The 15,000-nt window shown below is 44.7% G+C and overlaps 1 protein-coding gene across 1 annotated transcript in view; it reads right to left on the bottom strand.

Annotated features, from left to right (window-relative positions):
* The window catches only part of Dhc93AB (Dynein heavy chain at 93AB), a 646,785-nt gene that overhangs the window by 346,274 nt on the left and 285,511 nt on the right, over positions 1-15,000 (bottom strand). Inside the window, exons 33-34 of the mRNA XM_070089003.1 lie at positions 13,058-13,250; positions 4,924-5,036 (exon numbers count right to left, since the gene is read on the bottom strand). Coding sequence (XP_069945104.1) covers positions 4,924-5,036; positions 13,058-13,250 — 306 coding nt within the window. The remainder of the gene's footprint in view (positions 1-4,923; positions 5,037-13,057; positions 13,251-15,000) is intronic.

Below are 15,000 nucleotides of genomic sequence, written 5' to 3' on the forward strand. Positions count from 1 at the left end.
GCTGGCTGCCTTGGATCAAACGTGTAGCTCATGCTACACGCCAAGGTATTGGTCCAGTGTGGGTAGATTGGTAAAGCACTGCGTACCTTGTCCTAAGGTTCGTAGGTTCGAGTCTCCTTCAGCCAGAGATCAGTGTTTGTGTATATTTCGCATGCTCTAGCGAATTCCTTGCATTGTTCAAATCTCTAGTAAGGCTGATGCATGCAGGGGATGAGATGAAAAGCTGTAAGCCTTCTCCCTGAAAGCTGGCTGCCTTGGATCAAACGTGTAGCTCATGCTACACGCCAAGGTATTGGTCCAGTGTGGGTAGATTGGTAAAGCACTGCGTACCTTGTCCTAAGGTTCGTAGGTTCGAGTCTCCTTCAGCCAGAGATCAGTGTTTGTGTATATTTCGCATGCTCTAGCGAATTCCTTGCATTGTTCAAATCTCTAGTAAGGCTGATGCATGCAGGGGATGAGATGAAAAGCTGTAAGCCTTCTCCCTGAAAGCTGGCTGCCTTGGATCAAACGTGTAGCTCATGCTACACGCCAAGGTATTGGTCCAGTGTGGGTAGATTAGTAAAGCACTGCGTACCTTGTCCTAAGGTTCGTAGGTTCGAGTCTCCTTCAGCCAGAGATCAGTGTTTGTGTATATTTCGCATGCTCTAGCGAATTCCTTGCATTGTTCAAATCTCTAGTAAGGCTGATGCATGCAGGGGATGAGATGAAAAGCTGTAAGCCTTCTCCCTGAAAGCTGGCTGCCTTGGATCAAACGTGTAGCTCATGCTACACGCCAAGGTATTGGTCCAGTGTGGGTAGATTGGTAAAGCACTGCGTACCTTGTCCTAAGGTTCATAGGTTCGAGTCTCTTTCAGCCAGAGATCAGTGTTTGTGTATATTTCGCATGCTCTAGCGAATTCCTTGCATTGTTCAAATCTCTAGTAAGGCTGATGCATGCAGGGGATGAGATAAAAAGCTGTAAGCCTTCTCCCTGCAAGCTGGCTGCCTTGGGTCAAACGTGTAGCTCATGCTACACGCCAAGGTATTGGTCCAGTGTGGGTAGATTGGTAAAGCACTGCGTACCTTGTCCTAAGGTTCGTAGGTTCGAGTCTCCTTCAGCCAGAGATCAGTGTTTGTGTATATTTCGCATGCTCTAGCGAATTCCTTGCATTGTTCAAATCTCTAGTAAGGCTGATGCATGCAGGGGATGAGATGAAAAGCTGTAAGCCTTCTCCCTGAAAGCTGGCTGCCTTGGATCAAACGTGTAGCTCATGCTACACGCCAAGGTATTGGTCCAGTGTGGGTAGATTAGTAAAGCACTGCGTACCTTGTCCTAAGGTTCGTAGGTTCGAGTCTCCTTCAGCCAGAGATCAGTGTTTGTGTATATTTCGCATGCTCTAGCGAATTCCTTGCATTGTTCAAATCTCTAGTAAGGCTGATGCATGCAGGGGATGAGATGAAAAGCTGTAAGCCTTCTCCCTGAAAGCTGGCTGCCTTGGATCAAACGTGTAGCTCATGCTACACGCCAAGGTATTGGTCCAGTGTGGGTAGATTGGTAAAGCACTGCGTACCTTGTCCTAAGGTTCATAGGTTCGAGTCTCTTTCAGCCAGAGATCAGTGTTTGTGTATATTTCGCATGCTCTAGCGAATTCCTTGCATTGTTCAAATCTCTAGTAAGGCTGATGCATGCAGGGGATGAGATGAAAAGCTGTAAGCCTTCTCCCTGAAAGCTGGCTGCCTTGGATCAAACGTGTAGCTCATGCTACACGCCAAGGTATTGGTCCAGTGTGGGTAGATTGGTAAAGCACTGCGTACCTTGTCCTAAGGTTCGTAGGTTCGAGTCTCCTTCAGCCAGAGATCAGTGTTTGTGTATATTTCGCATGCTCTAGCGAATTCCTTGCATATATATATATATATATATATATATATATATATATATATCTATATATATATATATATATATATATATATATGTCGTACCGAATTGGCAGAACTTGCGATCTTGGCTTAAATAGCAACGCTCTTCTTGCCATATAGGACAAGTGAAAATTTGTGTATGCAATAATTTCGCCAAAATCATTCTGAACCTAACGAAAAAAATATATTTCACTGTGTTTGTTTATAATTAAATTACTGTAAACAAATCTAAAATATATTTAGTTGGGTTAGGCTAAAATAAATTACTCTTGTTATAATAAGGTTAGGTAAGTTTTCTAAGATTCTTTTGGTGCAAAATTAGAAAAATTTACATTAACATTAATGAAAAAAATATATCTTTAGACGTATAAAAGAAAATTTCAGAAAGGACTTAATTTTAAATGAGTTCTTGCTAATTGAGCAATTTTACATATTCGTCACGACATATATATATATATATATATATATATATATATATATATATATATATATATATATATATATATATATATATATATATATATATATATATATATATATATATATGTCGTGCCGAATAGGCAGAACTTGCGATCTTGGCTTAAATAGCAACGCTCATCTTGCCATATAGGACAAGTGAAAATTTGTGTATGCAATAATTTCTCCAAAATCATTCTGAACCTAACAAAAAAAAATATATTTGATTGTGTTTGTTTAGTACTAAATTATTGTAAACGTATTTAAAATATAATTTGTTGGGTTAGGCTAAAATAAATTGTTCTTGTTATAATAATGTTAGGTAAGTTTTCTAAGATTCTTTTGGTGCAAAATTAATTTTTTTTTACATTAACGTTAATGAAAAAAATATATCTTTAAACGTATAAGAGAAAATTTCAGAAAAGACTTAATTTTAAATGAGTTATTGGTAATTGACCAATTTCACATATTCGGCACGACATATATGTATATATATATATATATATATATATATATATATATATATATATATATATATATATATATATATATATATATATATATATATATATATATATATATATATATATATATATATATATATATATATATATATATATATATATATATATATATATATATATATATATATATATATATATACTGTCGTACCGAATAAGCAAAACTTGAGATTTTGTCAATTCGGGTATAGGGAGCGCACCACACAGATTAGTTGCCACCTTGCCAATTACCTTTCAACACTTGTAGGCACCATCAGCCAGGGCCACCTCACTCAGATGACCTCTCTCGCATTTTCAGCCTGATTATCAAAAACAAAAGCATGGCTTCCTTCGATGTTACAACCCTCTTTACCAGTTTTTCTTCTGATACTGCAATAAATATTCTGAGACAAAGGCTTATTGAAAACCACGACCTCCCGTTACCTCTTCTGGATTTCATTCTCTAGTTCATTCTTATTCATTCTCTGTGTTAATTTTACCCTCATGAAGTTTCAAGACAACTGGTACAACCAAAGCCTTGGGATGGTAATGGGCAGCCCACTCATCCTAGCATCATTCTCTTCGTGGAGAATCTGAAACTGAGAAATTCATGACTCTCGTTCTCAACACAGCTTTCTAGCTAAAATATATTGACGATATCTTGGTTTTCTATCTCAGACATTTCAATAAATTTACACTGGAACTCGAAAAAGATGGTAGACTTCATTTCTTTAACGTCCTCCTGTGCAGGTCTCCCGACAGCGACAAATCTCTCTTCAAAGTGACAAGGACGATGGCACCTAGACACCGGCAATACAAGAGGTGTCCTTATTGGTTTCTTCTTGAGAGCTGTTCGCACCTCCAACCCTTGTTTACTTGAAGAGGAACGCATTAACATAGCACAAGCTTTCACAAGTCTTCAGTTTCCAGCCTTCTTCATCTGTAAATACATCATCTTACTACGAAACGCAGCCGCACACCTTTAACTTCCACAGCAAGCATCTGCACCATTCACTGAGGGTACTGTCCCAAGAAATATATAGGGAAAACAGTCAGAAATCTTTGGGTCCGTCTGAACGAACATCGAAACGCCAGCAACAGAGACGACCTCAGGTACGCCTCTGTCCTCCAGAGGGACTCCACAGGATATTTGATGAATTGGAATGAGGCACAGCTCGTCCTCACCGAACAAGATCTTAGACGCCGTCAGTGTTTGGAAGCCTCCCTAATCGCCGTCACCGACACCATAGATATTCTGTCGCTTCAGTATTATGCAAAATAGAATTCGCAACTGGTCAAGTCTCATATATCCTGGAAGAGTAATGTGATTCATTGACGATAGGAGGAAGGGGTTGTATACCACTCTAAATAGAAAAACTAAAAGTTAAATTTCCTCTCTCCCACTAGTAGCAGCTGCATTAGCTACTGAACAAGAACTCTGCACATCTCTTTCTTTGCCGAAGTAGCCCATCTGAAGACAATTGATGAAGTATTTTATTCTCCTTCCTACTCAGAGGAGATAAGTTTTTGGGACTTCAAATTCTTTTAAACTGTTACTGTGTGAAATAATACCAAATTTAATAATCACAATGTTATGCGAGTAATTTGTAACATATATGCTATGAGTAGGTTGTCAAGTGAATGTGAACCTACAAATTTTAGCCTTTAAAACGTCAGACCATAAACATATCTTGTCCACAAAGCCACCTTTAGTGGTGGCATCTGTTGGTCAATTGTGGAAGTATGGGCCAGGTGAACCATACCATGCTCTCACATCCTCAGGCTATACATCCTAGCATTAACAACTAGTTCGTCACGACCATTGTCTCTGTATGGTATAGTCTCTGGCTCGGCAGGACCATCTGCGTGTTTACTTCCCTTAGAAACAAAATGAACCCAATACCATCATTAATCCAACAATATATGAAATGAGACTGAAGCTGAACCCAGCCAAACACTAACAGTATATGACTCGGTAATACTGGGTGAGAGATTCCTGTAATGTTGTGCAACTTAAAATAATAGAGCTTGCTATTTGCTAGCTTATTTATGTCGATACTGTTTCACTTACCATTGGCATGTTTATGTCATCAATTAAGTACACAAGCTTTTTATTGCCTGGAGGAGCGTAGTTCCTGCCTGCTTTCTTCTCCAGCGGCTTCTCCAACACACGCTGAAGCAACTCTGAAGTAAACAGGACCTGGTATCAACTGGTACAAGTGGACTCATTTTACCTGTTAACTAGAAAGGGAGGTATAAGACAACGCATAACACTAAGGAAACAGGTTTTACACCTGACTAGAGGTAGGAAATTATTGCACTATGATTGAGAGCCAAGTGTTGGATAACATAATACTGGGGAGACAGATAAGAACCAGCTTCACATTTAAGAGGCAAACCCTAAACATGACTCGAGAGGCAGGAATAAACAAACATGATGCTAGCGAAAGGGGTATTAGAAAATATAAAACTAGAGAAGCAGATATTAGACAAAATGCGTCTAGGAAGGAAATTATTAGAAGTAAGGATGCCTAGAAGAGTGCAGTTGATTAAAATGACAAGACAGAATTCTTTAACGCACATGTTGGTACTAATGAGGCAGGGATTAGAAGACATGACAGATGCGAGACACACATTACATATGAGGAAAGTGGGAAGGAAATAATTAGACAACTGGATGCTGGGAAAGCAGGTGTCTTGTAACTATATTCTGGGCGGCCAGTACTGCACTTAATGCTTGGGAGGAAGGTATACTTGACACTGAGAAGGCAGGTATTACACTTGACACTGGGAAGGCAGGTATTACACTTGACACTGGGGAGGCAGGTATTACACTTGACACTGGGGAGGCAGGTATTACACTTGACACTGAGAAGGCAGGTATTACACTTGACACTGGGAAGGCAGGTATTACACTTGACACTGGGAAGGCAGGTATTACACTTGACACTGAGAAGGCAGGTATTACACTTGACACTGGGAAGGCAGGTATTACACTTGACACTGAGAAGGCAGGTATTACACTTGACACTGGGAAGGCAGGTATTACACTTGACACTGGGGAGGCAGGTATTACACTTGACACTGGGGTGGCAGGTATTACACTTGATACTGGGGAGGCAGGTATTACACTTGACACTGGGGAGACAGGTATTACACTTGACACTGGGGAGGCAGGTATTACACTTGACACTGGGGTGGCAGGTATTACACTTGATACTGAGGAGGCAGGTATTACACTTGACACTGGGAAGGCAGGTATTACACTTGACACTGGGAAGGCAGGTATTACACTTGACACTGGGAAGGCAGGTATTACACTTGATACTGGGGAGGCAGGTATTACACTTGACACTGGGAAGGCAGGTATTACACTTGACACTGGGGAGGCAGGTATTACACTTGACACTGGGAAGGCAGGTATTACACTTGACAATGGGGAGGCAGGTATTACACTTGACACTGGGGAGGCAGGTATTACACTTGACACTGAGGAGGCAGGTATTACACTTGACACTGGGGAGGCAGGTATTACACTTGACACTGAGGAGGCAGGTATTACACTTGACACTGGGAAGGCAGGTATTACACTTGACACTGAGGAGGCAGGTATTACACTTGACACTGGGGAGGCAGGTATTACACTTGACACTGGGAAGGCAGGTATTACACTTGACACTGGGGAGGCAGGTATTACACTTGACACTGGGAAGGCAGGTATTACACTTGACACTGGGGAGGCAGGTATTACACTTGACACTGGGAAGGCAGGTATTACACTTGACACTGGGGAGGCAGGTATTACACTTGACACTGGGGTGGCAGGTATTACACTTGATACTGGGGAGGCAGGTATTACACTTGACACTGGGGAGACAGGTATTACACTTGACACTGGGGAGGCAGGTATTACACTTGACACTGGGGTGGCAGGTATTACACTTGATACTGAGGAGGCAGGTATTACACTTGACACTGGGAAGGCAGGTATTACACTTGACACTGGGAAGGCAGGTATTACACTTGACACTGGGAAGGCAGGTATTACACTTGATACTGGGGACTACTGGGAGGCAGGTATTACACTTGACACTGGGAAGGCAGGTATTACACTTGACACTGGGGAGGCAGGTATTACACTTGACACTGGGAAGGCAGGTATTACACTTGACACTGGGGAGGCAGGTATTACACTTGACACTGGGGAGGCAGGTATTACACTTGACACTGAGGAGGCAGGTATTACACTTGACACTGGGGAGGCAGGTATTACACTTGACACTGAGGAGGCAGGTATTACACTTGACACTGGGAAGGCAGGTATTACACTTGACACTGAGGAGGCAGGTATTACACTTGACACTGGGGAGGCAGGTATTACACTTGACACTGGGAAGGCAGGTATTACACTTGACACTGGGGAGGCAGGTATTACACTTGACACTGGGAAGGCAGGTATTACACTTGACACTGAGGAGGCAGGTATTACACTTGACACTGAGGAGGCAGGTATTACACTTGACACTGGGGAGGCAGGTATTACACTTGATACTGGGGAGGCAGGTATTACACTTGACACTGGGAAGGCAGGTATTACACTTGACACTGAGGAGGCAGGTATTACACTTGACACTGGGGAGGCAAGTATTACACTTGACACTGGGGAGGCAGGTATTACACTTGACACTGGGGAGGCAGGTATTACACTTGATACTGGGGAGGCAGGTATTACACTTGACACTGGGAAGGCAGGTATTACACTTGACACTGAGGAGGCAGGTATTACACTTGACACTGGGGAGGCAGGTATTACACTTGATACTGGGGAGGCAGGTATTACACTTGACACTGGGAAGGCAGGTATTACACTTGACACTGAGGAGGCAGGTATTACACTTGACACTGGGAAGGCAGGTATTACACTTGACACTGGGGAGGCAGGTATTACACTTGATACTGGGAAGGCAGGTATTACACTTGACACTGAGGAGGCAGGTATTACACTTGACACTGGAGTGGCAGGTATTACACTTGACACTGGGGTGGCAGGTATTACACTTGGCACTGGGGTGGCAGGTAATACACTTGACACTGGGAAGGCAGGTATTACACTTGACACTGAGGAGGCAGGTATTACACTTGACACTGGGGTGGCAGGTATTACACTTGACACTGGGGTGGCAGGTATTACACTTGACACTGGGGTGGCAGGTATTACACTTGACACTGGGAAGGCAGGTATTACACTTGACACTGAGGAGGCAGGTATTACACTTGACACTGGGAAGGCAGGTATTACACTTGACACTGGGGAGGCAGGTATTACACTTGACACTGGGAAGGCAGGTATTACACTTGACACTGGGGAGGCAGGTATTACACTTGACACTGGGGAGGCAGGTATTACACTTGACACTGAGGAGGCAGGTATTACACTTGACACTGGGGAGGCAGGTATTACACTTGACACTGAGGAGGCAGGTATTACACTTGACACTGGGAAGGCAGGTATTACACTTGACACTGAGGAGGCAGGTATTACACTTGACACTGGGGAGGCAGGTATTACACTTGACACTGGGAAGGCAGGTATTACACTTGACACTGGGGAGGCAGGTATTACACTTGACACTGGGAAGGCAGGTATTACACTTGACACTGGGGAGGCAGGTATTACACTTGACACTGGGAAGGCAGGTATTACACTTGACACTGGGGAGGCAGGTATTACACTTGACACTGGGGTGGCAGGTATTACACTTGATACTGGGGAGGCAGGTATTACACTTGACACTGGGGAGACAGGTATTACACTTGACACTGGGGAGGCAGGTATTACACTTGACACTGGGGTGGCAGGTATTACACTTGATACTGAGGAGGCAGGTATTACACTTGACACTGGGAAGGCAGGTATTACACTTGACACTGGGAAGGCAGGTATTACACTTGACACTGGGAAGGCAGGTATTACACTTGATACTGGGGAGGCAGGTATTACACTTGACACTGGGAAGGCAGGTATTACACTTGACACTGGGGAGGCAGGTATTACACTTGACACTGGGAAGGCAGGTATTACACTTGACACTGGGGAGGCAGGTATTACACTTGACACTGGGGAGGCAGGTATTACACTTGACACTGAGGAGGCAGGTATTACACTTGACACTGGGGAGGCAGGTATTACACTTGACACTGAGGAGGCAGGTATTACACTTGACACTGGGAAGGCAGGTATTACACTTGACACTGAGGAGGCAGGTATTACACTTGACACTGGGGAGGCAGGTATTACACTTGACACTGGGAAGGCAGGTATTACACTTGACACTGGGGAGGCAGGTATTACACTTGACACTGGGAAGGCAGGTATTACACTTGACACTGAGGAGGCAGGTATTACACTTGACACTGAGGAGGCAGGTATTACACTTGACACTGGGGAGGCAGGTATTACACTTGATACTGGGGAGGCAGGTATTACACTTGACACTGGGAAGGCAGGTATTACACTTGACACTGAGGAGGCAGGTATTACACTTGACACTGGGGAGGCAAGTATTACACTTGACACTGGGGAGGCAGGTATTACACTTGACACTGGGGAGGCAGGTATTACACTTGATACTGGGGAGGCAGGTATTACACTTGACACTGGGAAGGCAGGTATTACACTTGACACTGAGGAGGCAGGTATTACACTTGACACTGGGGAGGCAGGTATTACACTTGATACTGGGGAGGCAGGTATTACACTTGACACTGGGAAGGCAGGTATTACACTTGACACTGAGGAGGCAGGTATTACACTTGACACTGGGAAGGCAGGTATTACACTTGACACTGGGGAGGCAGGTATTACACTTGATACTGGGAAGGCAGGTATTACACTTGACACTGAGGAGGCAGGTATTACACTTGACACTGGAGTGGCAGGTATTACACTTGACACTGGGGTGGCAGGTATTACACTTGGCACTGGGGTGGCAGGTAATACACTTGACACTGGGAAGGCAGGTATTACACTTGACACTGAGGAGGCAGGTATTACACTTGACACTGGGGTGGCAGGTATTACACTTGACACTGGGGTGGCAGGTATTACACTTGACACTGGGGTGGCAGGTATTACACTTGACACTGGGAAGGCAGGTATTACACTTGACACTGAGGAGGCAGGTATTACACTTGACACTGAGGAGGCAGGTATTACACTTGACACTGGGGTGGCAGGTATTACACTTGACACTGGGAAGGCAGGTATTACACTTGACACTGAGGAGGCAGGTATTACACTTGACACTGGAGTGGCAGGTATTACACTTGACACTGGGGTGGCAGGTATTACACTTGGCACTGGGGTGGCAGGTAATACACTTGACACTGGGAAGGCAGGTATTACACTTGACACTGAGGAGGCAGGTATTACACTTGACACTGGGGTGGCAGGTATTACACTTGACACTGGGGTGGCAGGTATTACACTTGACACTGGGGTGGCAGGTATTACACTTGACACTGGGAAGGCAGGTATTACACTTGACACTGAGGAGGCAGGTATTACACTTGACACTGAGGAGGCAGGTATTACACTTGACACTGGGGTGGCAGGTATTACACTTGACACTGGGAAGGCAGGTATTACACTTGACACTGAGGAGGCAGGTATTACACTTGACACTGAGGAGGCAGGTATTACACTTGACACTGGGGAGGCAGGTATTACACTTGACACTGGGGTGGCAGGTATTACACTTGTCACTGGGTTGGCAGGTATTACACTTGACACTGTGGAGGCAGGTATTACACTTGACACTGAGGAGGCAGGTATTACACTTGACACTGAGGAGGCAGGTATTACACTTGACACTGGGTAGGCAGGTATTACACTTGACACTGGGAAGGCAGGTATTACACTTGACACTGAGGAGGCAGGTATTACACTTGACACTGAGGAGGCAGGTATTACACTTGACACTGGGGTGGCAGGTATTACACTTGACACTGGGAAGGCAGGTATTACACTTGACACTGGGAAGGCAGGTATTACACTTGACACTAGGAAGGCAGGTATTACACTTGACACTGGGAAGGCAGGTATTACACTTGACACTGGGAAGGCAGGTATTACACTTGACACTGAGGAGGCAGGTATTACACTTGACACTGAGGAGGCAGGTATTACACTTGACACTGAGGAGGCAGGTATTACACTTGACACTGAAGAGGCAGGTATTAGACTTGACACTGAGGAGGCAGGTATTACACTTGGCACTGAGGAGGCAGGTAATACACTTGACACTGAGGAGGCAGGTAATACACTTGGCACTGGGGTGGCAGGTAATACACTTGGCACTGAGGAGGCAGGTAATACACTTGGCACTGAGGAGGCAGGTATTACACTTGGCACTGGGGTGGCAGGTATTACACTTGACACTGGGGTGGCAGGTAATACACTTGGCACTGAGGAGGCAGGTAATACACTTGACACTGAGGAGGCAGGTAATACACTTGGCACTGAGGAGGCAGGTAATACACTTGACACTGGGGAGGCAGGTAATACACTTGGCACTGAGGAGGCAGGTATTACACTTGGCACTGGGGAGGCAGGTATTACACTTGGCACTGAGGAGGCAGGTATTACACTTGGCACTGGGGAGGCAGGTATTACACTTGGCACTGAGGAGGCAGGTATTACACTTGGCACTGAGGAGGCAGGTAATACACTTGGCACTGGGGAGGCAGGTAATACACTTGGCACTGAGGAGGCAGGTATTACACTTGGCACTGGGGAGACAGGTATTACACTTGGCACTGAGGAGGCAGGTAATACACTTGGCACTGGGGAGGCAGGTAATACACTTGGCACTGAGGAGGCAGGTATTACACTTGGCACTGGGGAGACAGGTATTACACTTGGCACTGAGGAGGCAGGTAATACACTTGACACTGGGGAGGCAGGTATTACACTTGGCACTGGGGAGGCAGGTATTACACTTGGCACTGAGGAGGCAGGTATTACACTTGACACTGGGAAAGCAGGTATTACACTTGACACTGGGAAGGCAGGTATTACACTTGACACTGGGAAGGCAGGTATTACACTTGACACTGGGGTGGCAGGTATTACACTTGACACTGGGGAGGCAGGTATTACACTTGACACTGGGGAGACAGGTAATACACTTGACACTGGGGAGGCAGGTATTACACTTGACACTGGGGAGGCAGGTATTACACTTGACACTGGGGAGGCAGGTATTACACTTGACACTGGGGAGACAGGTATTACACTTGACACTGGGGAGGCAGGTATTACACTTGACACTGGGAAGGCAGGTATTACACTTGACACTGGGGAGGCAGGTATTACACTTGACACTGAGGAGGCAGATATTACACTTGACACTGGGAAGGCAGGTATTACACTTGACACTGGGGAGACAGGTATTACACTTGACACTGGGGAGGCAGGTATTACACTTGACACTGGGGAGGCAGGTATTACACTTGACACTGAGGAGGCAGGTAATACACTTGACACTGGGAAGGCAGGTATTACACTTGACACTGAGGAGGCAGGTATTACACTTGGCACTGGGGTGGCAGGTAATACACTAGACACTGGGAAGGCAGGTATTACACTTGACACTGAAGAGGCAGGTATTACACTTGGCACTGGGGTGGCAGGTAATACACTTGACACTGGGAAGGCAGGTATTACACTTGACACTGAGGAGGCAGGTATTACACTTGGCACTGGGGTGGCAGGTAATACACTTGACACTGGGGTGGCAGGTAATACACTTGACACTGGGAAGGCAGGTATTACACTTGACACTGAGGAGGCAGGTATTACACTTGGCACTGGGGTGGCAGGTAATACACTTGACACTGGGGAGACAGGTATTGGACATCATGACAATGGGATGGAATTAGAAAAAATTAAAACTGGGAATGCAAGTATTAGACAGCAAGAAGCTACGTAGGCTGGTATTAGACAGCAAGAAGCTACGTAGGCTGGTATTAGACAGCAAGAAGCTGGGTAGGCAGGTATTAGACAACAAGATTCTAGGGAGAGAGGTATTAGACAACTCTGAGCTAAGTAGCAGACAACTCTGGGCTAATTAGAAGACAACATCAAGCTATATTAAACTACGTTTGTAAACTTAAGAAAGTTTACTGCAGCTTACCGGACTTACCTGAGGTGGTGTAGTAGTTGAATGGTACATTGCAAACCGAGAACTCCTCCGGGAGTGAGTTAAGCTTCTCGTTGAGGAGCGCTGACTTGCCGCACCCTGAGGAGCCGACCAGCATCACCGGGTGACACTTGGTCATCAACAGGTCGATGAAGAACTTGAGTCTCACTGTCTCGCTTGTGTGCACCATTAACGACTGTGTGTGTGTGTGTGTGTGTGTGTGTGTGTGTGTGTGTGTGTGTGTGTGTGTGTGTGTGTGTGTGTGTGTGTGTGTGTGTGTGTGTGTGTGTGTGTGTGTGTGTGTGTGTGTGTGTGTGTGTGTGTGTGTATGTGTGTATGTGTGTATGTGTGTGTGTGTGTGTGTGTGTGTGTGTGTGTGTGTGTGTGTATGTGTGTATGTGTGTATGTGTGTGTGTGTGTGTGTGTGTGTGTGTGTGTGTGTGTGTGTGTGTGTGTGTGTATGTGTGTGTGTGTGTGTGTGTGTGTGTGTATGTGTGTGTGTGTGTGTGTGTGTGTGTGTGTGTGTGTGTGTGTGTGTGTGTGTGTGTGTGTGTGTGTGTGTGTGTGTGTGTGTGTGTGTGTGTGTGTGTGTGTGTGTATGTGTGTATGTGTGTATGTGTGTGTGTGTGTGTGTGTGTGTGTGTGTGTGTGTGTGTGTGTGTGTGTGTGTGTGTGTGTGTGTGTGTGTGTGTGTGTGTGTGTGTGTGTGTGTGTGTGTGTGTGTGTGTGTGTGTGTATGTGTGTGTGTGTGTGTGTGTGTGTGTGTGTGTATGTGTGTATGTGTGTGTGTGTGTGTGTGTGTGTGTGTGTGTGTGTGTGTATGTGTGTATGTGTGTGTGTCTGTGTGTGTGTGTGTGTGTGTGTGTGTGTGTGTATGTGTGTATGTGTGTATGTGTGTGTGTGTGTGTGTGAATATGTGTGTGTGTATGTGTGTATGTGTGTGTGTATGTGTGTGTGTGTGTGTGTGTGTGTGTGTGTGTGTGTGTGTGTGTGTGTGTGTGTGTGTGTGTGTGTGTGTGTGTGTGTGTGTGTGTGTGTGTATGTGTGTATGTGTGTGTGTGTGTGTGTGTGTGTGTGTGTGTGTGTGTATGTGTGTATGTGTGTGTGTGTGTGTGTGTGTGTCTGTGTGTGTGTGTGTGTGTGTGTGTGTGTGTGTGTTAAGTAATTGCATTAAGTAAATCATAATTAGTTAAAGATGGTAGCAATAGTTATTTGTGTGAGGAACCAGTTGGTAAGAGTTTTAAACAGTTAGTAGTTAAGGATGTAGAGTGAGAGTAAGGGATAAAGTAAATTATGTCATTGTTATTGTGGTGGAGGATCCAGCAGTGCCAGAGGTGAAGCGGAAAGGAAAAAAAAATACGAAAGATTAGAACATGTGTGAAATGGTATCAGCTGCGAATACATATCTCTTGCTTTTAGTGTTTTTCAAAGATTATTAGTTTGATGACGGTCGAAGTAACTAGAGGCCCTGACGACCATACTCAGATATTGTGATTCGACTCATGGCTAAGTACAAAACTCTCGCATGTAAAATGATTTTAATGTGGATGATGAAAAATGATAGAAAATCGCGAGTGTTGATCAGGAAAATGTGAACATGATAGAGTACATGAACCTAAATCATATAATTCATTGCCGTACAGTCAATGTCATCGACACCAGCAGGACGTCTGAAGCTGCAGTCTTAGTAGACTTACTGACGAATGTAGGAGAAGGTGACCTGCCAGGTGCTGGAAAATGCTAATAATTGTTGAAATGTGTTATGTAAGTTACCTAACGGAATGCAATTAACTTTATTGTTATTGCTATTATTTATGTATACTGCAGTGGTAAACGTGTAGATGATCACACAGCCTCCACAACACCACCGATGAAAGTCTGCTTCTCCTACTCTCTCTCTATTTTATTTCCTAAATCTAAAAATGTCACCATCCTGGAATAGCGCT

The sequence above is a fragment of the Cherax quadricarinatus genome, chromosome 27 (genome assembly GCF_038502225.1).
Source record: "Cherax quadricarinatus isolate ZL_2023a chromosome 27, ASM3850222v1, whole genome shotgun sequence".
Lineage (NCBI taxonomy): Eukaryota > Metazoa > Arthropoda > Malacostraca > Decapoda > Parastacidae > Cherax > Cherax quadricarinatus.